The sequence below is a fragment of the Pipra filicauda genome, unplaced genomic scaffold (assembly GCF_003945595.2).
Source record: "Pipra filicauda isolate LSUMZ 115617 unplaced genomic scaffold, ASM394559v2 scaffold58_size5111680_pilon, whole genome shotgun sequence".
NCBI lineage: Eukaryota > Metazoa > Chordata > Aves > Passeriformes > Pipridae > Pipra > Pipra filicauda.
The window spans coordinates 5076889-5101568 of record NW_024104742.1 but is presented as its reverse complement, the minus strand read 5'-3'; the positions used below and the strand labels follow the sequence as shown (position 1 = coordinate 5101568).

The 24680-nt window shown below is 43.3% G+C and overlaps 1 protein-coding gene across 3 annotated transcripts in view; it reads right to left on the bottom strand.

Annotated features, from left to right (window-relative positions):
• The window catches only part of PAK3 (p21 (RAC1) activated kinase 3), a 115888-nt gene that overhangs the window by 9235 nt on the left and 81973 nt on the right, over window positions 1-24680 (bottom strand). For 2 of the 3 annotated variants that reach the window (XM_039387822.1, XM_039387823.1), the window contains exons 2-7: window positions 14194-14390; window positions 8852-8952; window positions 4012-4165; window positions 3008-3045; window positions 1741-1872; window positions 989-1151 (exon numbers count right to left, since the gene is read on the bottom strand). In XM_039387822.1, the coding sequence (XP_039243756.1) occupies window positions 989-1151; window positions 1741-1872; window positions 3008-3045; window positions 4012-4165; window positions 8852-8952; window positions 14194-14368 (763 nt within the window). In that variant the 5' untranslated portion in view covers window positions 14369-14390. Of the gene's footprint in view, window positions 1-988; window positions 1152-1740; window positions 1873-3007; window positions 3046-4011; window positions 4166-5214; window positions 5260-8851; window positions 8953-14193; window positions 14391-24680 lie in introns of all 3 variants that reach the window. The other variant, XM_039387824.1, reaches the window with a different exon arrangement.

Genomic DNA, 24680 nt, shown 5'->3' with positions numbered 1-24680 from the left:
ACAGCTAAGGAAGGTCTCAGCCTCTGCAGTCACACCAGCCATCAGTGGCAAAGCAGGTATGACAAAAAGGTGAAGCCTTGACAACCACTCTGAAGAAGCCACAGCCAGACTGCAGCCCCTTATGAGCAGTTGCTCCCTTTGAAGACACAGCATTATTGGCTTTGAGATCAGACACAAGGAGGTGTAAATCAAAATGCTTTTTGTACTAACAGTTAATGGTAAACACAGAGTAAACTGGGATCTGTTCTGAACCCAACCGAGAACACAGCACTGGCAGCTATTAATAAAAATATTATAAAGCTATCATACAAATATTTTCTTTAATTTTCAGGCACATTGAAACACCTTTTTCCTCTCTATCCATGGTGTCAACTGATTTTCTGACAAAAATCAGGACATATCACTGACAAAATTGTAGAATTCTTATAAAAACAAACTATAGAAGTAGGAGCAGTAATAACATTCATAAGAAGGACAGCAAGAGAATAGCTGGGGCAGGAGAGTTACTTGAAGCTGAAGGAATAAGCTTAATGCTGCAGTTGTCTACTGTTAAAAAAAAAAACACACCAAAAAAACCCCCCATGAACAAAAACCCAAACCCCAACAGATTTCTGCAAAGTATTTTGGTTCTGATGACTTGCGAGAAGTCAGGAGTCTAAAGAGAATTTAGGAACCCAAATATTCTGTTCAATTGGCCATTAGCACACAGGAGTTCACTAGGTCACTCACTAGGTCCCAGCCTTCTGCTCAACCAGAAACAACCTCTGCTTTTGCCTTTAGAGCAGGAAGCAGCTCAGACAAACCCAATCCAGCCTGACCTGCCCTCAGAAGCAGGAGGAACACCCTCCCTCAAAGCTCAACAACAGTTTCTGTAGGGAGCTTTAAGTGACTCTGTGACACTGAACTGAGGAGGAACATTTGGCACAGCTAATGCTGAGATATGCACAAAATACACTGGTCTAGCAGACATAAAATACACAATACATACTCAGTTTCTCTAGGATCTCCTCATCTGTCATCTTGGATTTTTTCCGCTGCCGGTCTGTGTTTCTGTACAGAGTGTTTGTGTTTGAGTTTTCAGGTTGGGGAGTGGTGGCTTCTTTAGCTGGTGCTGGTGCAGCGGCAGGTTCAATGACAGAGCGTGTGTAGATCTGTGAGAAGAAATTATCTCGTGTCAGGAAGATGGCAGAGATCTCCCCAAGATCATATTTCGAGCGTAAACCCTTAGGAAGATGGTGTCAGCAACATCCAGGGCTCTAAAACTGTTTGGTTTTGCTGCCCGCTTCTCATACTGAATGGGCAAAAAATGAAGGGTTACAAGTTCATGGCCAGTTTCACATTCAATTTTCATGGATTTTCTGAAAAAGTCCATGGAGAGGAGCAAGTACCTCAAGGGACAGTGTGTCCTACATATTCTGCCAGGTATATGAACTGTGTCTTTGGACTGCTCTCTCTGCTGACAGGGAGCCTGCACATGTACTGTGGACAAACTGGCTCGCTTTTACACCCACAGCATCATGAAGAGAAAGTCACAGCCCCTGCCAGAATTCCAGGAACCTGACACCTAAGCACGAAAGCTGGAAACTGATTTTCCAGGTGTCAGTGGCTGGGATGAAGCACTGTGTCATGGCAGGACCCCAGCCCTCAGAGTCTTCAGCCATGAACGACAAGTGCTGTCTGATCAGAAACTTGCAGCTCTGCACTGCACCAAACACAGTGCTAACCAAAGCTGGCACTTACTGATTTTGTATGTTCAGGCCGTGGGGCGATAACAGGTGGAGGTTCATTGTCATCTTCTTCCTCTTCATCATCTTCATCCTCTTCTTCAGACACAGAGGGAGCCAGAGGAGGTTCTGATGCTGTTTTTGTGCTCTGTGGACAGACAGTAGTGTGTGACAGTCACCTATGGGCCTCAGTTCTAACTTACAGCACAACACAATTTAAAGGTATTTAAAGTTAGGTGACTTGAACTCCACCAGTCCCAGCTGCTGCTCAGAGGCACATAGTTATATCATGTCATCCCAAATTTTGCTGGTAAAACAAAAAAAATTAAAATGTTCCTTGTGAAGTGTTTACCAACTACTTTCCAGCTGGCTAGAAGAGGCCACTTAAGAGAACTGAAGCAAACTGAAGGCACCATTCTACATATTCACATCTCATTGGCACTCTCTTTAAAATGTCACCCCTTTGGTCCAGCAGAAATACCAGTAAGGGAAGCCCACAGCAAACAGGGAGGCCTGAGTTGCTAACTTTGGAAAGCTGACGTGCTGACTGTCTCACTACTGCCTCTGTCTGCTAGAAGAAAACACCACAGCATCTGCCAAGGTGTCCATACAAGGCTTACTGTGCTCTGGTGAACACCACACTTCCTCTGAAAAGTGTGTTTTATTAAAGATAAGGGAAGTGGCATCCACTGGAAATCTGAAGCATAAATATTCAAGGTTAATTTTTCATTTCATTATGCACAGTCTGCTGTGTAATCACAAACCTCACATGAAGTTGCTTAACACTTAAAAATAAAAGCCAAACTCCCATTCAGTCACTTGCTATTTAATGCACTAACAATAACCCTAATAAATTTGGTCACTATTAATGTGGATGTCATTCCTACATCTCTGGGAATGCTCTTGCAATTCAGCATTAATTAGAGTGGATGGTTATTTAAAACTTTCTTTCAATGGTTCCAGTGAGTTACATATCAATTATAATCTGATTTATATTCAGCTATATATCCAGCTGTACTGAGGAGAAATCATGAAATTCGATAGAAATGGGATTCTAAGTTGTTAAAACTAAATTAAAATGGGCTCATTAGACAGTACTGCATACTGTTGTGAATTATATATTCCATCATGGCTAAAACCGGCAAGCAATCCTCTGTCTGCAAAATAAGACTTTCACTTGTTTCAAAGCAATTAAACAGAATGAAAAAACAACCAAGGAAAGCCCATGGCTTGCTCCATAATTCTGAAACACCAGGGGCATCAAAGGTTACTCTCCCACTCACCGAAGGATGGGCTTCTATGTATCCATGGGCGCTTTTATCTGCAAAGAGCAAGGGAAAATGAACCAGATGCTGTTAGGAAAAAAAACTGACCGTTGTAGGGAATCCCACAGAACAAGTTAACACCACCCCCTCCAGGAGCAACAGTTCCTTTACACAGCAAGGAAGAGAACAGGACAACATTCTAGATTGCGTCTAATTTTTGCCCTGTTTGCCAGTAAATAAACTAAACAGAAATTTGGTCAAGAAAATGCAAATTGTTCTTTAACAATCAATGCTTCTGTTCCACCCAAGAGCTAAAGCAGCTTTTTTTCCTCTCTTTCCTGTGTTTAATTTTTTTAAATAAATTGCATGCACTCATTCTAATTAGCTTGTGACAACGTATCCCCAGAAAAGCTTCCCCAAAATCCCCCTTAAGCATGGCAGTTCTATTCTGACACAGCACAGGAACAGAACTATTTCGAAGTTTGCATTTCTTAATAAAGGGAATCACTATTTTAGTGCACAGTAAGTGTAAATTTAGTCAAATCCTTTAATTACGGCATTTGGAAAATTCTGGAGATAAGTGCAGTTTTTAAAGGGACTTGTGAGAAGTTTTCCTAGTCTGCATTTTGGAAGTTGTCTTGGTTGAACCATCGAACTAAGGAAATTACAGCTCCAGTGCCACAGACGATCCTGTGGAGGGAATGGAACCCTGCAGGTTACATTCCAAAGCTGCCCATACCCCACTGCCTACAGACACCTCCTTTATAGCTGAAGCTGTTGACAGGAGCTCTACCAAACTAATGGTCTCGTAATGGCAATTTTGTTTCAAAATCTTGGTTAGTTCTAAAAACCAGCGACAAAAAAAAGTCACCGTTTCAACGTTTCAATGACATTTGGAGGAGATGTGGAATTCATTTTAGGACAATTGGTTCAGTTTGCTTCTTGACCACTTGAACATTGAATTTTGCTCTGACTCATTTTGAAGCCTGACCTTCCTTTTTCACAGGGAGAAGTCAACTTACCTCCTGACGTAAAGCTCATGTATTTCTGGTTGTTAACTGTTTCTTTGGAATCATAAAATTTGAGAACATCTAGAACAGCCTGTGGGTTCTTCTTCTGCTCCAGTTTTGTTATGTTGGAGGTCTGTAGTAGCCTGGCCCACTGCTCTGGAATGCCCTGTAGTTGTCAAGTGCAAAAAAAAGCGGGTTTAGAGTATTTAAAATCCACAGCCTCACAGATCTTTACCAAGATCCCACGTTCCCTGTAGCACAAATTTACTTGCAGAAATTTTGACTGACACCTCACAATTAAAATTAGATGCAATCATTCTCTTCTCTATCAACATCTAGATAAAACCAGGACCCAACTTTAAAAAGAAAAGAAAGTAATGACTGTGAGAGGAAAAAAAGTGCATGAAATTCCTCTGGAAATCAACTCTGCTCTTCCATGGAATAATGATTTAAGGCTTAGCTTGTTTGCCTGGTGATTCAGTGCAGACATAACAAGACAATTATTCTCTATTGGTGGACAACACAGTGTCTTTTAGGAGCTTTACACTGGACTTTTCATGCTTAGGAATGCAAACACATTTTGCTGAAATGATCACTGCTGTCTGATTACAAGGTGAACCCCACGCTGATACAGTTCATTTTCAGCATACCAGGGAACACTGCGGGGTAAAGAATCCGTCTTTCAGCTCTCAAAAGCATGACACTGAGGTGTCCCACTGCTGCAAAGGATGCCTCTCTACTGCAAACATACAGAAACCAGGGACTCGGAAAACAGGCTGAGAGTCCCAAAGCCTTGGATGAATTCTTGGACATCTTATGGGTGAGGGTGGCATTTGAAAATTGATCCAATCACTGAAAGCCACAGCTCTACACTGGAATTCTATTTATAAAAACTTGCTTTAGTTACCCAGGATGGTTCCCTAAATTTGACAGCCTGTCATTTCCCCCCTTTACTGCACAGCTGACAGCGACCAGTGAATTGTAGGGCTCACTGAAGAAAAACGACACCTTAGCCTTGGTGCCACCCCAATCTACTTTCATACAGCTTCTTCCTCAGAAGTTCTCCACAAAACAATGTGTGACATGGGCCTCCAAAGTTTAGGATTGATGAAAAAAAGAGTGGGAAAAGCCAAGCAACAAATCTACTGCACACACATCAACCTGCTGCTGCAGTGCTATGACATCTCAAAGAAGCATTTGGGGCCTGTGACGCACCTCTGGGAGCTTCCCTGGGCACATCTGTGAGCCATAGAGATCTGGCTGCAATGGACGTAAATAAAGAAAGAAAAGAAAGTTAAAACAGAATGTGGGACAACTCAGAAGGTGGTAGGAGGAAGAAACCAATGGGCCAAAATGGGCAAGTCCCATCTAAAATGGGAGTTACGAGGCGGATACCAAACAGATCCGGCGGCGGATGGGCTACAGGAAGGCAGGCTTAGGAAAACAGAAAAATCACAACCATTCCAAAGTTTGGAAGCATCATTCCCCCTCCTCTTGCTTTTAAACCAGTTTTTCTCTCCCTCATAAAAATACATTCCTGAGAATTAATGGCAAGTGACTGAAAAAATTACTTGTGATTTCCTGTCTCAATTGAAAAAAAAACCAAACCAAAAACTATTGGGCTTTTGCTGTTTGCCTAGTTTTGAAGCCAGGTTAACACTTTTGAATGGCTCTATACAAGTTTTTTCCAAGCTTAGGGGTTCTGCAGCCCTGAGATCACCACTGGCCAGTGAGTGAGTCCCCAAAGTGCAGTGGAGAGAGCAGCCAGTCAGATTGTGAAATCTGGGAGGTTGTGTATGGCCACAACTCAAATAATCTATACGTGTCAGACTGAAAATCAGGACAATTGTAAAGAAATGCTTGATTTGATTAGGAATGTGCAATTTCTTTGGATCTACAGCCACAACTTTTCCCACTCACTAATGTCATAATCTTGAAGCTTTAAAAGTTTGGTGGATGACCACATTTTCTTCTAGACTGGGGATGAGGAAACGGCTTCAAACATGCATGCCTTAGAAAGAACACTCCCCAAAGCCCTGCTAACCACACTCCGTCCTCCATTCAGAAAATGCAACTGTTTCTTCAAATAAAGGAACATAAAGCTCTAGCAGCATGCTCCCACCCAACAGTTTCCAACCAATTTTATTCTCTGCTTTAAAAGCCCTACTTCTTAGCAAATGTGGTTGCTCCAAGCACAGTGAAATGGAGACATAACGTCTGTTCATGATGGACAGCACAGCCTGGTGCTCAAGCCTGAAAGCCAGAACTCAGGAGCCCATGCAACTGTGCATTGGGATGCAACTACCAACAGTCAGGGGATGCAGCTGGGGGTGATGGTTGGGTGTCAGAGAATGGCCCAGTGGGTTGCACATAACCCAGGAGAGCAGGCACGACTGGCATGACAGCTGCAGGAATTAGAAACAAACAAAAAACCCCAACCCATACATTTGCACATTTATCCAACACTTCCATGGCACTTCCAAACTTTTGAAAGAGACAGCGTGATCACTAGACAGTGGGAATATTTATCCATGACATGGCTAGTGGAAGTTCCTTCAGCAGGACCTACTTACCACATGACTACCCAGCTGATACACGGGTTCTATCCAGGTTGGGACAAATCAAACAAGCCTAATGTAATCTGAGATTAGCTGGGACTGACAGCCAGTTCTTAATGATGCAAAAACTCCCTTGCTTTCAATGGTATTTGACTCCCCTAAGGACTGCAGCATAAGCCCTGTGCTGGCAAGCTGCACAGGGGAAGTCACCTGTCCCTTTGGTTCCTTTTGAATTGGTTAGAGCCCTCTCAGACTGCAGCACTGCACTTCCACACTTCAGTGCTATTGCAGAAATATTGTGTGGTTGCAAAACAGCAGCCATCTAATCTGCACTGTTTGGAAAGGGGAAAAGATATTAAAAAGGAACTGTGCTACAGCAACAAAGCTGGATATATTTAGTCATGTAGAACTGCTGTGCTCTATAAAAGGGCAGGACCTGTGCTGGTGGCATCTGACACAAAATAAAAAAAAAAAAAAAAAGCAAAAATCTCTAATGCTAAAGCAAAAAGCTCTGCTGCTATCATCATGTTTTGACACACAGGATGATAATAACAACATTCAAAATGATCCAAACCGTGACCCCTGAAATACTGATAGAGAGTGTTTGTGCTCAGAACCAAAGTACATTAAGCTTGACATCCCTCCTTTTTGTTCCAGCTGGCAGTGACATGAACCAACTGGGACCCTCACCACAAGTCAGACTATGGAGAACACAACTGTGACCCATCGTGTTTGCACAGAGCCAGAAGGAAAAGGTCTGAAGCACAGGGTAGAATTAAAGGTAGAAGGTTGGAAGGAAGAACAGATACAGAATAAGAAGAGCTGAACGTTTAGTGGGGAGAGAAGGGAAGGAGGAAATGCAAAGATAGACAGGAAGAAGTGATGCAAACACAAAAGGGAGAAAACAAAAGCAAAAAGTAACATAACATATAATACAATACAAAGATAAGGAGAATGGCACAGAAGATTAACTTGAACAATAAAGTGGCTACAGGGAGAGAAAGAGAGGAAAAAAGGGAAAAGCCAGGACAGACAGCACAGAAAAAACAATTTTAAAAGCTTTATGCTAAGTTTCTGATAAAAAATGACCACATCTGGGCTTTTTAAATGAGCGTTTAGTCAACCCCTAGGGTTTGGCACAGAATAAATTTTATATATGACACCTATTTAAAAAGGCTAATTAACTAATTCACTTATTTTAAATGTAGTTGTATTTCCTAATTACAAAGGATAATTCAATTTCACTACTCCTTTGAAGATATGCTGTCATTAAATGTGTCTTTTTCTCTTCTACTGTTATTACTACTGTTGCTACTGCTACCGTAGGATACAAAAAGTTTCCAGCTTTCTGAAATGTCTTTGCAAAAAAAAAAAAAAAAAAGTGGCAGTCAAAAGAAAAAAATCATTAAAAAATCACGTTTAGGATTCAAATTCCGAAAATTGGCCATCCTTTGTCCAGGCAAATGATTTGTCCCATCCTGTTTGGTGTATGCAGCCAGTCAGCACTACCACACTTCATTCACAATTTGACACAGGGTGATTACACAGTCTGACCACTCAGCTCACAGGGCACTACAGGTGGCACAGAGAGAGTTGCTAATGCTTCCTCTCACCTCCACAGCTCAACCACACACAAGCTCACTGCCATCTCAGCTTTAAGGGATTAATGGGTTCTGCACCTAACTAACAGTCTGAGAAAAAATGCTCTGAAACCCCCTGCACGCTTCAGGGAGCTTCTATCAACTCATTTTTCCCAACACTTCATGCACTTTGTCAAGATACAAGTAGCTGACAGCTATTCCATTAATACACGAAGGCTAGAAATGTGTTTGATCATCTCAGGTGTCAACATATTTTAAAGAAATTAAATTACAATGAATGGACTTCCATAATGCTGCTGTTTTCTGGTTATCTCCAAGGGCTGCCTGCAGAGCACATGGACTTTGCATTTTGAGGCTGGTTGTCTACTATGCACGTGTGTGGGGGCTTTTTATGCTTTTCCAAAGACACTGAAAAACCAACTCTTGTAGCAGCTTGGGGGACTGATAAAAGCATACACCTACGTCCTTCCTAGTTTTCATTTTCCACAGACACTCTGCTGACAATCCTTGGAGGAAAAAAAAAAAAAAGCAGCCTGAATCACAAGTTAAACACTCCAGATCCTAAGCCCAACAAAGAAAAGTCTCTTTCTTCACAGCCTGGGTGCTGTCATCTGATGTTTCTGGCAATAGGAGGTTATTTTACCATCAAGAAACTAGAAGCTCTGGTAAGTATGAAATACAGCAGTTACTTACTGTGAATTCTCCAGTGACGGCATCAAATCCCACATGAATGGTATGTTCAAAGTCTGAAGGAAGAGAGATCTCAGGACGTTCTTTTTCTTTCTTCTTGTTGGCTAGAGGCAAAATGTTAACAAGCACTTATTTTCTGTACAGCTTTTCATTTAAAACTTCTCACAATCAGCGTGCTCAAAATAGTATTTTAAAAGTGGAAAACAAATCAATTAACATCCATCTAACTTGACAAACAGATCCAAGCTAATACAACACCAGCCGGTCAACTCCTGTTGGGGAAGGTCTAGAAGGTGTTATTTTGTTTTGTTTTTCTTTCAGCCACTGTAATTGCTGCCAAAGCAAGCTGCTCATGAAGTAGCCTTCTTAGGCTATCTCTAACCAGTAGGATTTCTATTATCAGTTCTTCTTTTCACTGAGATTTCATATCTAGCAACTAACTCCTGTTTGTTAACTTCACTCTGTGGGTTTCTGTGGAAGTAAATCACACAGGATACATGTGTGTATGGATCTTTTTTCTTCCAATGTGTTTTGAACCTGTTTCAAAATCAGCCAAATTAGAGAGGAGAGGTTTTTAAGACAACCGGGTTCCTAGAGGTTCTGTGAAAACTGGCAGCTCAGGAGGTGACGACTCTGCCAAGTAAAAGGCTGAAGCAGCAGCTCTGTATTAGAAAACAGAGAATCTGCACAGCAACAGGATTCCACAAATGCCACTGGAAAAGCTTCATTTGAGCTCTCAATTAACTAAGACATATAATCATAAAACAGGCTTTATGAGTCTCCAGAAATTTGTTGTTTTTAAATCATTCCACCAGTATTCCCAGAGTGTGGAGTGTCTTACTGAAGCAGACAGGCCTGGAAGTCAGTCAGCCTGCATATGCTTCTCATCTCTCTCTCCCTCTACCACCTTTTGAAAGTAATGTGGTCATCCATCTCCTGCGCTTCTGACAGCTGACAAGTGTCACTTCAGCCCAGTTTTATTGACCCTGATAAAGAATGAGTGGAATAAAGGCTGAGAAAAGCTGCCTTCACTTTCCTTCAGTGTTTTAATATTATGTTTGCCAGCTCTGTAAGTTCACTCAGGGGTCTCATCCAAAGGCTGAACTCACTGTGTATCAGCACCGCTCCCAGCCCGGGTCTGTCTTTGCTCACAGGCAGTACCTCCATGAGGCCTGTCTTTGCACATCTTTCTTATTCTGCCTTACAGCCTCCTTCAGGTGGAAGATGCTCTGCTCTTCATCCAGAGTATTTTGAATGTTTCTAGTACTTTCTCTGCATTGCTGCATTTATCCTCCTTAAATAATTGTCACCTTTTCTCTGTGCTGCACGCCCCTACCCAACGTTCATTGATGAAACAGTTTCATTTAGCGTTCAGTAAAGATGGTAGCAATATCTCAAACACAAATGCAAAGGCTTCCCCCTTTTTTTATTGCTTAGTTGATGTTTAATTTTCAGGACAGATGTTGCCAGTTAGAAGATATCATCTCTATGCAAATAACAACACTGGCTTCTACTACCTCATCATTTGCAAGCAAATGCAGTGAAAATTAGATTTAAAGAATTATCAAATTCAGTTCACAGCAACAGTCAAATCTAGAAGCAAAATAAGGGATTACAGAAAACATTCCATCAAAAGCAGCACTTGTCCATTCTAGGACTCTCCTGCAGGAGGACAAGTGTTCTAGATCATTCCCCAAGACATGGCTCATCTGCTTCATGGACCTCTGCCTACCAGACTGTGATACAACACCTGTGGTCCAAATGCTGATAAACTATAAATGAAATACAGAATTAAGCATCTCTTTACAACACCCTCACCTCTCCCCAGTCTAAAAACTTTGACACTTCTGTCTGGGCCCTGCAGATCAAATCACTTCCATTTCATACACACTGGCAAAATGATACAAAAAGGCATGGCTTCTTTGAAGCACTGACTGACTGGATTCAAGGGGTTTGTACTGGACATGCTATTTGATTTTCTTGCAAATGCCCCTCACAATACCCTCCTGCTGCATAGCACTTAGCCAGGAAGGCCTCCACACCACCTCAGCACCTATTACAGATTAAAATAGAACACGGAAAGATTGTTCTGTCTCCCACGGTCTGCATCACCATCATCATCACCATTATGTTAAAAGAGAAGTTGTTTGGGAGAAAAACGTGACTCAGCTAAGTGGCAGTTTTTCTCCAGAGACAGAGAAAGGGTTTGACCTCATGCTTACACCCTCCTGTTTGCTCACCTCCTCTTCAGCTCATTCTGTTCCTTCCTCCATCTCTCATCCTTCCATTCTCCCTCATGCCATCCTCTCATTTTCCTTCCTGCTCTGTTCCTCCTGTCCCACCCCAGCAGCCTTGTCATTTTCCTTTCCTTTATCTTTACCCTGCTGAGTTTTCCTCCTTCTCTCTTTTCTTGTTTTTCTGTACAGCAGCCAACCAGATGCCTAAAGGCCAGACTCTGCACCCACCTGCAACCAAGTCTAAAGCAGCTTCAATGGAAGTGATACCATTCACCAGCCTTAACACAGATGGACCTCTGCATCTGAAAGAGGCATCTGAGCTGTGGTGGGCCAGCTTCCCTCTGATTTCTTCAGGCCTTCATGGAGCCACCAGTGCGCACACAGTATTAATTTATTTCACAGCAATTACAGATGATTTAATGAAAGAAGAACAAGGCTGGATCAAACAAGTGATACAACACACAGAAAGTCATTACTTTCTGCTCTCAATTCTGCTGAGGTAACACCTCTGCTGAAAGGAAGCACTAATGCTGTGAACTGCATTGTGGCTCCCATCACCATCATTAGCTCTGAGACAGGAAGGCCAATTTCACAGCTTCAGCACAGGCTATGAGGGAATAGGTTCAGCTCCTTGTTCAACAAGGATTGCCTGTGTGGCACTGGAGATTCATTTCAATTGTCTGCCTTGGCTTCCTGCCCTCAGGAAATGGGATACCTTACCCCAGAGATTAGAGAGAGAAAGGAGCATGAGGTCAGGTGCTCTGGGAAGGAGCAGGACACTACTGCCTACACAGCTTATATCAACTGTAGATGCACAGAAGGGCCCCACAGAGCCATCAGTGGCTTGCCAAAATAACTGAAAATGCTGCAGTCCAGCAGGGGAGTGACTGCAAAGATTCCTGGTGTCCAGGCACAGCAGTCCTGGCACACAACCACCTTGGAGGGAACGCACCGTACCACATCCATCCTCGCATCCCTCCTGTCTGGTGAGCAAAGGAAAGACAACAAAGTCCCTGCAGGTTTAGGCAGAAACACCCTGCCATGGTGTTTTCTTCACATTCTGTTTACTTCTACCGGTGGTGAACTATTAATATAACACTGTGATGCTGCAAAGCACTGCACTAGATGAGAGCAGCCGTATCAGTCACCTTCTGTTTTATAAGCAGGACTCTCAAAAATGTGTCACAGAGTCTGTGAAGCACACACAGACCAGCTGATACCATGACCCACAAACCAACCCTGCAATGAAACCACCTCAAGGGGCTTGGCCAGTCAAGCTAAACTTCCTCCATTTATTATTTCACCCAACAAAATTAAGCTATAAATCTTACCTTACTTTTCCTCACAGTCACATTTAAAATCACGACACTTGTATGTTTCCTAAGACTGCTCTGACTGGTAGTTAATTACATTTTTAATGTCAGTGATCACTTCCAGGAGGGATTTTTTCTGGATCTCCCCTTTTCTGCATGTATTTCACACAGCACCTCCTATTTAAGAAATGCTCTCTCAGAGAGGGATAATACCATCCTGCTAGCACTCAGGGGAAGAAGTGACCCAAGTCTTTCCAGGAATTAAAAAAGCCGGGAGAGGTTTTCATTTTGACCTTTAAAAAGAATCAATGGAAAATTAACTTTGTTCTCAGAAAGGGACATTTGGGGGAACACACTGCAGAGTGAACCGGGCCAGGTCTGCCTGAGGAATGGGCCCATCCAGTCACAGCCTTCCCATGAGAGGGGTCTGCAGGACTGCCTGTGGCTGAGGGCAGGAGCGGGGCTGACACTGTGCCTTCTACTGCCTGTGAGGAGTTCTGAATGCCAGGCTACCTCCAACTGCTCCACACAACCTGTGGCAAAGACTCATGAATGCAGCAGCCGAGCAGCACAAGTGAGCTGGAGCTCCAAGGGAATGACCACAGCTCCACAGTTCTGAGCTCTCCTCGAAGGGACAGTGACACACATTGAAGGCAGAATTCCTCTTGAAATCCATCTGGATTTCGCACTGCTGATCACAACCAGTTTTCAGTCCACCTCACTGCACACTTATCTAGACTGTATTTCATCAGTTTGTCTGTGAGGGTGCTGTGGGAGGCTCTGCTGAACACCTTACAAAAGCAGAAGTAACAACCACTGCTCTGCCTTCACCACCAAGCCTGTCATCTCAAGGTAAAAGGCTGTCAGTATAGCTCAGCATGAACTCTCCTCTGTAAATCCATGCTGACTATTCCTGATTCCATTCTTATCCTTCATTTGTGTGGAAATGGTTTCCAGGAGGATTTGCTCTACTACTTTCCCAAGGAACAAGGTGAGGCTGACTGGCCTGCATTTCCTCAGATCCTCCTTCTTAAAGGTAGACATGATATTTGCTTTGTTTGTCATCAGGAACATCCCCCAGTCACCCCAACCTTTCCAAGAGTGACCCTGCAGTGACATCAGCCAGCTCCTTCAGCATTTGTGGGTGCAGCCCATCAGTTCCCTTGGCATTAGAAAAAAAAGAAGACCCCTTCTCTTCATTCTGTCAATACACTAAGTCAAAAAACCCCCTCCTTTCTGCAAATGCATTTCAAAGAATGCAACTGGAATTCCGTTCGCTGCATGTTTAAAAGACTCTCTTGCTGTAATCACAGTTTGCAGGTTTTAAACCAAGCCATTCTGTGTCCACTCTCACTGCAAAAGCAACAAGAAAGAAGAGCCTTGCTCCTCTTACTGGAATGTAAGTGCTCTAAAAAACCCCTCAAAGTGTCAGGCATACTGCCCTCTCACTTCTGCGAATGTATTTCCAAAAGTACACAACCTCGTCTGTTTTTACTGCTAATGCAAAGCAAAATCCAAAGGAAAGGATTCCCCAATTTAACTATAAAGTTATTTTTAAAAGGCAAGTTGCACGATGTGGGCACATTTTAGTGGCTTTTCGGAGACAAGAAAGTAACTGACTGAACACCTCCTCCTCTTTCCAAACATGTTTCTAGAGCAATTGGAACAGAAGGCTTTGGTACCAAGGTCTGCAACTGAAAGAGAAAGAAAACAGTGGCAGAAAGTAAACACCACAACCACCAACCACCAGAAAGCACAGAGATGGAGCCACCCATCTGCACTGCTGATACTTTACTTTTATCCCCTCCTCCTGGAAAGATGGAGCGCAGCCTGGCTTTCTTGTTCTTCTCCTCGGGGGCCATGGGAAGCGGTTTCGAGCTGTGGTTCAGTGCTGAAGAGTCGCGGTTGTTGCTGTTCATTCTCAACGGTGGGGCTGGAGGTTTCTCTTCAATATCCAGACTATCGGACATCTTCAGCAGCCCTCACAGCCTCCTGCAAAGCAGAACACAGAACATGCCTGTGAAGGGAGGATGCCAAGGCTGCTGGGCTGGGGGAGAAAAGCCTTCTGGTGGAATAAGAAAACCTCTCTGTTAGAGGTTTGGTCTGAATAAAGTTACCGCTGGTAACTAGAAATAAATTCAGTGGCCAATTCCTAAAAACCACTGTATTATCCCTGTTACAGGCTTTTTAAGTATTTGCTTATAACTTTTTCCCTGTAGTTGTTTACAATCCAAATTTTCCAAAACAGACTTCCAAAGTAAAATTTAAATGATTTACTGAAACTACCTGGCACTGTAGTCAATCATTTTTATGAGGTAAGAAACAAAGTGCATGTTGAGGGGATATGGGTAACAAGCATTAAAACTCTGTTCCCTCCCTGCTATGTTTTGAGAGCTTAGGGTTTCAAAAGGAACAATCTTCTCAAAAGAAACTCATTTTGAAGTATGAATTAAAAAACTTTCTTGCGCATAAAAATGAGTATGTGTTTATCTTAAAATCAGCCAAAGCTGGAAAATGTTCATATCCTGAAAACAATCCAAGTCTCATTCTGTCCTGCTACCCTGCTCCCACGGGAGGTGCTCACCTCCACTTGCACACTGAACCACAGGCAGCCACCGACCAGGTGTTGCTCCCTAGAGCTTTGCCTTCAGGCACAGAAGTGTGGAAAAGATTACACAGTCCCAACTAATGGAGTCATGAACTCCAGAGAGGATCACACCACCTGGGAAAGCACAAGAAAACCACGATCCCCAGGATGTGCCTGGCCCCCATGAGAGGGCTGTACCCACACAGCCCCACTATCCAGGTAAAGAGCTGCTCTGGCAATGGAGGGACACAGCCCACACTCCTATGGAAGCACATATGGAAGCACTAATGTGCTTTATATCACTCAGGAACAGCTATAACCGTGCCCAGGCTAGGGCCTGTGCCAATCTAGTTTTCAAGTACAGACTAGCCTATTTACCTAAAGAACTAAATGCTTTTGTAGATTTAGGTCAAACAGTTAATATTACTAATCTTTGTGACTTCCATCCTGAAATGCAGAAGGTTTTCTAGTAAGGAAGGAAGGGGGGTAATAGGCAGTGATGAAAACTACTGTAAGGTAACAGGGAGAACCACTCGTGCTCTGTGTGTTATCCTGGGGAAGGGACAGCCCATGATGTTCAGGTACTTTTGCACAGAGATGGGTGATGGAGTTCTCAGCCTTTGAAGCCCAGCAGAGACACCTGGATATGTCTCCCTGTCTCTCCAGCAATTCTCGCAGAGCAGGAGCTCATGCAAAAGAGGCTTTTATTTTCTCTTTAACGCACCTACAAATAGCTTTCCAGTGCCAAAATCAGGCTTCACTCCCGAGACTGCTGGCGTGAGGCCGACCACAGGAGCACCAGGGCACGTTTTCGGCTTCTTATCAAAAGCAAGGCGGTTATTCTGTGAAGTCCATTATGGGGCACAGTCTCAGCTGTCCCTCAGAATGGGACAACTGTATCTGCCACTGCATCTATTTGTAAACAATGCCAGTTTGCTGAAATAGGTCCTCCCATGGGATTTCATTCCACAAAGAATACTATTAACGGTTTCTGGCCCAATTTGCCTATGATGTAATTATTTCCAAGATTTTGAAAGGAACACTATATTTTGTTCAGAGCTGTTTCAGGCTCAGTTTCAAGAACTGTACAAAGCTCTTTTATTCATTTCTAAAACAGAAAAAAAAAGAGGGGGGAAGATAGCCTAAAAGGTTTAACGGTTGATATTAACTTTCTAAAGCTGGTCTAAATGAAGACTAAAGCAAACCACAAGATAATACACACCAAGAGAATTACAATTTATGGTTTTCCTGATCAGAGCCCATCTGCTCTTCCATTCATTCTAATTTTGAGGATTTCCATGTATCACTGCATCACAACAAAAGAACATTCACTATCACATAAGACTTCAGATTTTAAATATTTTGTACAGATTCACTCCAACCCCAACTTAAAGAAAATCTGTAAACAGTGGAGGGCCAACAAGATATATCCAGCTGAGAAAACTCTCAAGTTTACACTGCAGAGAAATGTCAACAGCAAACAGCCCAAGCTAGACTCTATCCTGGGGCCAGGTTTTCCCATCTTAATAAGAAGTCCTTGGTCCCACTAGTCTAGTTCTGCATAGGCCAACTTCATCAAAAACCACCTTCTGTCTATTGCAAATTATTACAGCATATCCATATATTCAGTTAGTCAAATTCTGGTGTTCTTTCTCTTTTTTCTTTAGCCTTTTGTTGTTGTTGTTGTTTGGGGGGGAGGGAGATTTGAAGGGGGGGGTGTTTGTTTGGGGGTTTTTTAATAATCCTACCAATTCCTGCCTCCCAGAAATAATATCTGCTACCTTATCCTTTCATACCTCGTCTCCTGTTCGCAGAGACACAAGTCTCTCCACTCAAAACACACCTTGGTTTCATGAGTTTTTCCTACACCTCCTGGCAGGCTCCCAGGCAACCCTGCTCTCTGTAACCCCGTCTCAGCTCAACATGCAAAGTGTTGATGTTTGCATTCTGCCCTGGAGAGAGACAGTCACAAAACTTCCATTTCTTAGGTGCAAGATGAATTCCCAAGTCTCTGAATCCTTGTTGATCCAAGTTTCTATGCAGTACCTCAAGAAGCACATAATCCTCTGAAGACCTTCTCCCAAGAAGCTATTGAAAGCAAATCCCTCAACAAGACAAAAACAGCCTCCACTTCCCACTTGTGACAGAACCACAAATTCTAGAACAATGCTGAAGTGACACAGCCCATGCCCCAAACCCACAGGACTTTGACTGAAGGGTATGGAACAGTTCCAAGGACTCTGAGCAAATGTTCCCTAGCCCTTCTAAGCTCAGGGAGCCAGTATGGCATTGGTTTACACTCCTGTCCCAGTTTTCAGACTTTTCCTGCAGCCCTGAGTGCTAGAAAGTAAATTTTTAAAAGCAGAAGTGAGATTGCAGAATAATTCTGCAGTGGAGATAAGATCCTGGCAAATCCTGCACACAGACCTGTAGAACACTGTGCCTGGGTTCTGAGCACTGCAACAACAGAGCTGCCAGAGCACCCACCAGGGCTGTGAGAGCCACCCAGGCTGTCAACAGGGACAGCTTTTGGAAGAGGCCAGCCTGTGCTCACCAAGAGGATGGAGTGCACAATCAACAGTATTTTCCTCATCTCAGTCCTCAAGGACCCCATGAGTGCAACCAAGGTAGTGCTGGTAACCCTTTTAAACGTGTGAAGTTGCACAACTACCTCCTGCCAGAGAAAATTCTTTTCAATGCCTATTGGCTTTAAGGAAGCATTTAAAGAGACAGACTGTTGCACCAAAATACAAGAGTGTATTTGAATGTGTTACCTAGAGCTTCCAGCCAAGTGGCAAAAGCTAAAATTAAGTTCTCAGCCAGGTCAGTTGCTTCTACACGACTATCACAGAGTTATACAAGATGATCCACTGTCCCTTCCCTTCCCCCCTACCTCTTCCAATCACCAGTTTTATTAAGTGTGAAGACAAACACTGACTTTAAATATATGGTATTCAGCTTCTCTATGACTCAATTCCCCCTTTGCAAAAGCCTGTCTTATAATATTTTTGCATCTAGTTCCTGCCAAGCTAGGGAGGAGAGGAAGGAAGATATTTGAAGCAATGTCTTCAAAACAACACACACACACACACACACAAAATTTGTTCAATTCAGTTCAAGTTCAGAGCAGAATCTCACGCTGGGCCTTGATCTCAGTAAGCTCTTCACCCCTGTGTATCTGGGAAACACTGTGGATAGACCTTGAATAGCTTTCTTAAGTTAGCCCCCTTATTTCAAAGTCTGCAGCATTCAGACATGACTGGTTCCAATTAGAACTCACAAATAGTATCCTGTTTGCAGAGACACTGGTGCTCATTTTCAAAGCCTCAGAGATACTATTGCAGCTTGTGATGCAGCAAAACTGTCTCCAAGATCCCTTGACTGGAAGGAACCATGCCAATTTTCAGGCAGTAGCTTTGCAAATGTAACTTGAAGATACAAGACTCACTCTTTGTTTATAAATATACTTCCTGAAAAAAGATATTTATTACTTAGTTGTATGGGCCAAATTTTGCTCCCAGTGACACTCATCCATTTCCAAAAAATCAATGGTGATGTAACTGAGAAGGATTCTCTCTAGATTTTGAGTAATGAGACACTCTGTTTGTTAAGGTGTTTATAGAGTACTTTCCTGCCCAGTTCAGACCTGTATGTGCTTTTCTACATCTGCACATTTACTTGCAGTTTTCTTACAGTTCCTCTAAAGAGCAGCCAGTGAGTTGGACAGAACAGATGCAACCACAGCTTCACTGCTTTCATGCAAGATGCTTTACTCTGCAAAACCTGGTTAGGCTAAAATAAGATACTGAGGCCTTTTTGATAAAAAGGGCCATATCCAACATCAGCTGAAGCAGAGACAACTCTGCCTGGGTACTCAGGGTCCGTAACACCCTAGGGCGGTCTGTGCCCAGCTGCTTCCACCCCTGGGTGCCTGCAGATCACAGGTGGGTGTGTGGGGCTGGCTCTGCAGGCAGGGCAGACCCACCCGGGGTGCTCTGGGGAGTAAAGACATCTTTTTCTGCGATCTCTCCCACGTGCACGTGTTGCCAACAACGACTGCATCCCTTCTTTATACAACCCTGAAAAAAGGAGGCATTCACACAAACTACAGAAGGAATTATAACCCCAGAAACATCAAGGACGCTTCCCTTTCATACAACTGTCTCAAAGCACAATACAAACATTTGCCAATTAAACTTCCCCATTCCCCTCACAGGCAGGTAAACATGCTCTGAGCTGAACAAATTATTCAAACTGAGTAATTTCTTTGATGAATGTACTCTCTGTTCCTGTTTGCAAACACCCTGTAAGCAGCTTATGATTTCCGCCAATATATTCATTTATTCAGAAGTTATCCTCTGTACTTGCTACAAGTGACTTTTGGCCTCTGAACTAGCTGTTCATAAGAAGCTCTCTGTGTGGAGGGGATATTTTGAATTCAGGTTGGATCCAAGTAAAACTACCTGGGTCACAAGTACTTGGAATGAAACATCCATTTTGAGATGGGATAAACAAGCTTCTGTTAGGAACTGCGGCATTAAGAGTTTTACATAGTGACTTACTAATACTGGTTCAAAATTCCCTCTCGACTGTGCACTTGCAGCAATAGTGCCAAAAGAACAAATACAGAAGGGATGTTTGCACAGGAGCTGTGAATTTAATGGTTTTGACTAAATATTTCTTCTAATTTAAATTATTATGTCCTTTGTCTGGACCTCAAGTCACTCAGTTAAATTGCTAAGAGCTGGGAATGGACCAAAACAGTGGAGCTTGTCACAACTGATGGAAACAACCTGCAAACATATTTTTCCCCCCCTGCTTAATTTACATTTGACAGCATTTCTCAGTCCATGACCTTTGAGGATCCATCTCCCCTCCTCACAAGCGTAGCCTACCTATTTAACTACATTTCTTTCTACAACTCTCCAACTCCTTCTCTGCAAACTGCCAGTGCAACCACAGGCAACACTTCACAAAATGCATCTGACTTTCGTCTCCCAACACCCTTCAGCCCACCCTCTTTACACGTCTCTTCCCACACGGTCAAACTCGCTGCTGCTCTGCAGACTCCCAGTGCCCCGTGCCTGCTCCCACTACAAAAGTTTCACAGCTCCTCACACAGGTTCACTTTTCCAAGTGCAACAAGTATTGGGACTTGCCCAGGTTTTAACAGAGCACCTCTCCCTTTCCGTCTCCATACAAAGCCATGGCTGTTCAGGCTGTGGTCCCAAAAAGCAAAACATGGAACTATTTTTGCATAATAAAGCCAGTGGTGTTTAAAGTTAGGTGTATATTTAAGGGCTGCACATTATAGTATATTAAAGGCTGCAGTGCTTAATGTACAAGACAATGTGAACAATGATGCTGGGGCTTCAGCATAGCTGTGGGACGCTGTGAAAGAAAAACTGGAGAATTCTTCTCCACCCCGCTGAGCCCTAGAGAACACCCTGAGCCCAACATATTTTCTTTGTGGGTGTTTTTTGATCACATCAAAACAAACACAGTCCATTCAAACTGTGCTCATGCTGGAGTCCTGGCCACTTAATAAACCACTTGAGCTTTGGGATGGTTACATGACCTGGGAGGGGAAGAAGTGTGAGTACAGAGGGTGTGGGAGAGTGAAACAGCTTTTTTGATGAAACCTCGTCCAGGCATTCATTAATACATCTCATCACAGACCAGCAAGGAAAGGAAGTTTATTCCCATGGGTTACGTTAAGTGAGCAGTTCACAGCATCACAGCATCAGGAGATGGCCTGGAAACTGGTAATTATTTTTGATAGGAAAAGTGACAACTTCATATGACAAAGGTATGGACACAGCACACCATGATCATGCAGGAAAACCAGCTGGATCACGAGGACACTTCTGCCACCCAGAGAGAGTGAAGGGGGAGCTTCCACCATCCTGATTGCCTTGGGAAGAGCCACCAGCACCTCCACCCACTCATACCCAATCCCAGACAGCTACATTGGTATTTCTGTCATGTGTTTTTGAATCAGGGTTTGAAACAAAAAGGTTGTGCTCTAAGCTACTGAATCTGGAGACATGTTGAGACTGACAGAGCAATGGACACTCCAAGGAGAGCTAAAGGAGAAAAAAGTGAAGGACATCACAGCCTTTTTTTTTTTCTTTTAAGGTAATGGAAAACACTTAACTGGGATAGATAAGAAACAATGAAAAAGTATCAAGAAAAGGTATTTATATGCAAGAGAAATACAAAAAACCCCTTACCCACTCCTTGTTTGCTTTTTATTTAGACAGCTGAAGGTCTCCACAAAGCTGAAAAGGATGTCTCAAAATCAACTGTGCTTCTCAAATATCCCTCATTTCACAGTACTGTATTCCTTGCCCTTGTCTACACACGGAAGAGCCTGTGTGAAATGAAATGTGGATTTAAACCACTGTAGATAGAATGAACTAATTCTCCATATGGACTTTATTATTTCTAGATGAGAGCTTAAGCCTGAGGTTCACTTTTGTTCTCTAGGAGGACTCAAATGTAAACAAAGAAAAGCTACTTATTGGAGACACCGACATCATGACTGCCACACTAAAAATTTCAAGACCTTAATTCAGATTAAAACCAGCCAAGACAAATGGTTTGAGTTCTAATTTGAGTTGGCAACTGGAAGTCAATCTTGAAGCACTGTCCAAGATCGGGTATGAGAAGCCAGACTCAACTGCAAGCTACTGACCATTAAAGTGGACCAGTCTGACCCCAACTCACCTGACAGGCAGCAATCCCTTGGCCACAGGAAGGCTCTGTAACCCATGGTGGACCTTTTCCAGGTTCAAGCTGAACACTTGTGGCTCACTTAGTTGACCAGTCAACCCACGTACAGAGTAAAAGGGTCTGTGCTCTTCAGATATTGCCTTTTTCGGGTACAAGACAGAATCATAGCAGTGTCTCAGAAATGTCTCAACTCACTGATTGTATCAGTTCAGCTGGAGAACACAAAGCCCCAAAGAGGTCCAGAAAACCCAAACCCAGGCCTGCTCCTTACAGGAACACTTAAGAGTGCAACAGATATAAGGTTGCTCCCATCACTATTCAGTATCAAAGGAAGCCTCTTCTTGCTTGGACTTCCATAATAAAACTTATATATAAAAAAAAGTCCTTAAATTCATATTTTCCGAGCACCCTAAACTTCTACTGAACTGCAGCTGGTGCACTAGGGCTGCTTTTAATAAACCACTTGGCACCTTGCCTATTATGTTTTTCATTTTGTTTACATTAAAAAAGAATCAAACAAAGTTTGGAAGAAGAAAGAGGAGGAAAAAAGAATAAAAGACCAGTTTCCCTGTTCTTCATATTCTCTGCAGGTGTCAGTGCTTTCTCTGCTCTTGCACAGTTTATTCTCTGCTTGACATACTCACAGAAGATGTGCCATGATAAACACGACCAGGTGAACCCCCAGCCCAGCACCACTCCAAAGCTTACCAAAGAAATGTCCATGGCCCTTTTCCCAGTAATGGTCCCCACGGGCAGACCAAGAGCTGGTTTTGCCTCCAGAGACACGTGTGCAGCTCTCCAGGAAGGCAGCAAGAGGGAGGGTACCCTGTGCTGACCACAACTACACACTGCTGAAGCACTGGCCTCTGCCCCACTAAACACAATGCAGTCCAAGCCAACAACCACCACAGAACTCTGCAAGAGACAAGGAAGCAGCAATATAATGCAGTAGTTGAAAGTTATAGACAGTTGTAATTTTCTAGCACCTTCCAGTCACCTTTTAGCTCATTTTGCCTTTGCAATCCTTAGCTGAGAAACTTGCTGTAGTAAATAACACTAAACCTCTGTGTCAGAGGAGAAGGATGTATCTGACATTCAAAAGACTTAACTCAAGGCCACCCCAGGATTGCCAGGCAGAGTTGGGAGACAAACCACACTCCAAGAAGGAGAAATAAAGAACGGGGAGTCTGTTGGATGTCCCCAGCTCTGCTACTGGGGGGCTGGATAAAGACCTCTAACCAGGAGAGCATGGGATGGACTTGAGGCTTCCAAATGCCACAAGAAGAGACAGAGACCAGCACCACATGAGAAGATTTGCTGTACCCAACTTCCCAAGGCATGCCTGGAAGGAGTCAGCTCCTGCCTCCAAGTAAGGAAAGGACGAAGCCTAGGCTGCCACATGCCTTTTACCTGGGAGGTGGATACAGTCCAGATTCTGCATCAGCTCTTTAGGGCACTAGGGCAGGAAGGCATTCATATCCCCATTCACTTCCTCAGGGACAACATTTTGCCTTTTATTCTTTGCCAGGCCTTTTATTTACAGCTGACTAACTTCATATATCTAATATTCACCTGCTACGTTAGTGATCTTATCGTGTGTAATGGCCCATCTACCTTGGGGGAATTATGGATCTGGAGCAGTCACAGGGGGAAATGGAGCAATCGCTGCGTGCACTTATTTATTTCCAGTTGCCAGTTAGACCTTGGCTTCAGAGCAGCAGGGTGGGAAGACGAGGAGAACAAATGTACAAATGCTATTCTTAAATAGGTCAGGGGAGAAATGACACCTATGTGCACAAAGCCAAACAAGATACACACACAGGATCTGTTGTTTTCTCAGCTACCACAATGGTCTGATATTTTTAAACTGCTTAAATGGGGATTCAGCATTTAACACTTCAGCGCTCAAAAAATAATCTTCTGCTCCATAGTGGTGGAGCAGTGGAGATTCCTTCTTGCCTGACTTCACGTTACAACAGAGAAAACAGTTCACCATCTTCTTAAGACCTAAATGAAAAAATAAAGCTGTTTGGGGAACTATTCACAACTCCCCTGCACTTGTCCACAGCGTCCCGCAGAGAGTCTGCAACTACCAACTAAAGACACTGGGCTCAGCAGGGGACTAAAGCTCCCCAAGGTGGTGGCGTCCAGGTCACTCCATCCTCAGTCACTGCACAGGAGAATGCTTGAGCCAGCAGGGACCGTTCTAGTTTTGGAAATCACACTGTACCTATGCCACAAATCCTAGTTAGAACAACTGGTAGTAGTCCCACGTCTGGGCTTCATTCCTGTTTCCTGCGAATTTTCACTAGGACAAACCACTGAGCTTCTCCCTACAACCACAGATGCCTTGTCTGAAGAACCTGGGAGCGCATTCGCAAGTCACTGATGCAAAAGGACTCATTTTTTTTTATATAAGCAGGCATGAGCCAAGTCACTTCCGTTCCCAACACATCAGGGTACCCCCATCTCAAGGTCTCTGTCCAGAACACGCGGAGCATCAGCTCCTGTGAAAGGGAAGCGCCTCCATTGCTCAGTGGGTGTTTCTAAAGCAGCCTGAGGTCCTGATGCAAATCCCTACAAAAGTACCAACTCCCAGAGCAGCAGCTGACACTAATGCAATCCTGTATCAGGTCAAAGAAGGCACCAAAAATAAGAAACCATCAAAAGGCACAGAAACAAGTAAACAAACAAAAAAGCCAGGGAAGACAAAAGAGGACAACAACAGGACCCAAAATAGATTCCTTGTGCCACACACATCAGATTTATGGCATAAAAGCTTTGCAAAAAAACTTGTTCTCAAAACAGCCCATCAACATTTACTCTGCTGCTGGAGGAAGCCTACTACTGTCTGACACCCCTACTTTCTATCTACAACAACCTCAGGCTTTAAGGAAAACCAAAATACATTAATTGAGGATTTTTATGAGGCACAAAATGACAGCTGCATTGTTATACAT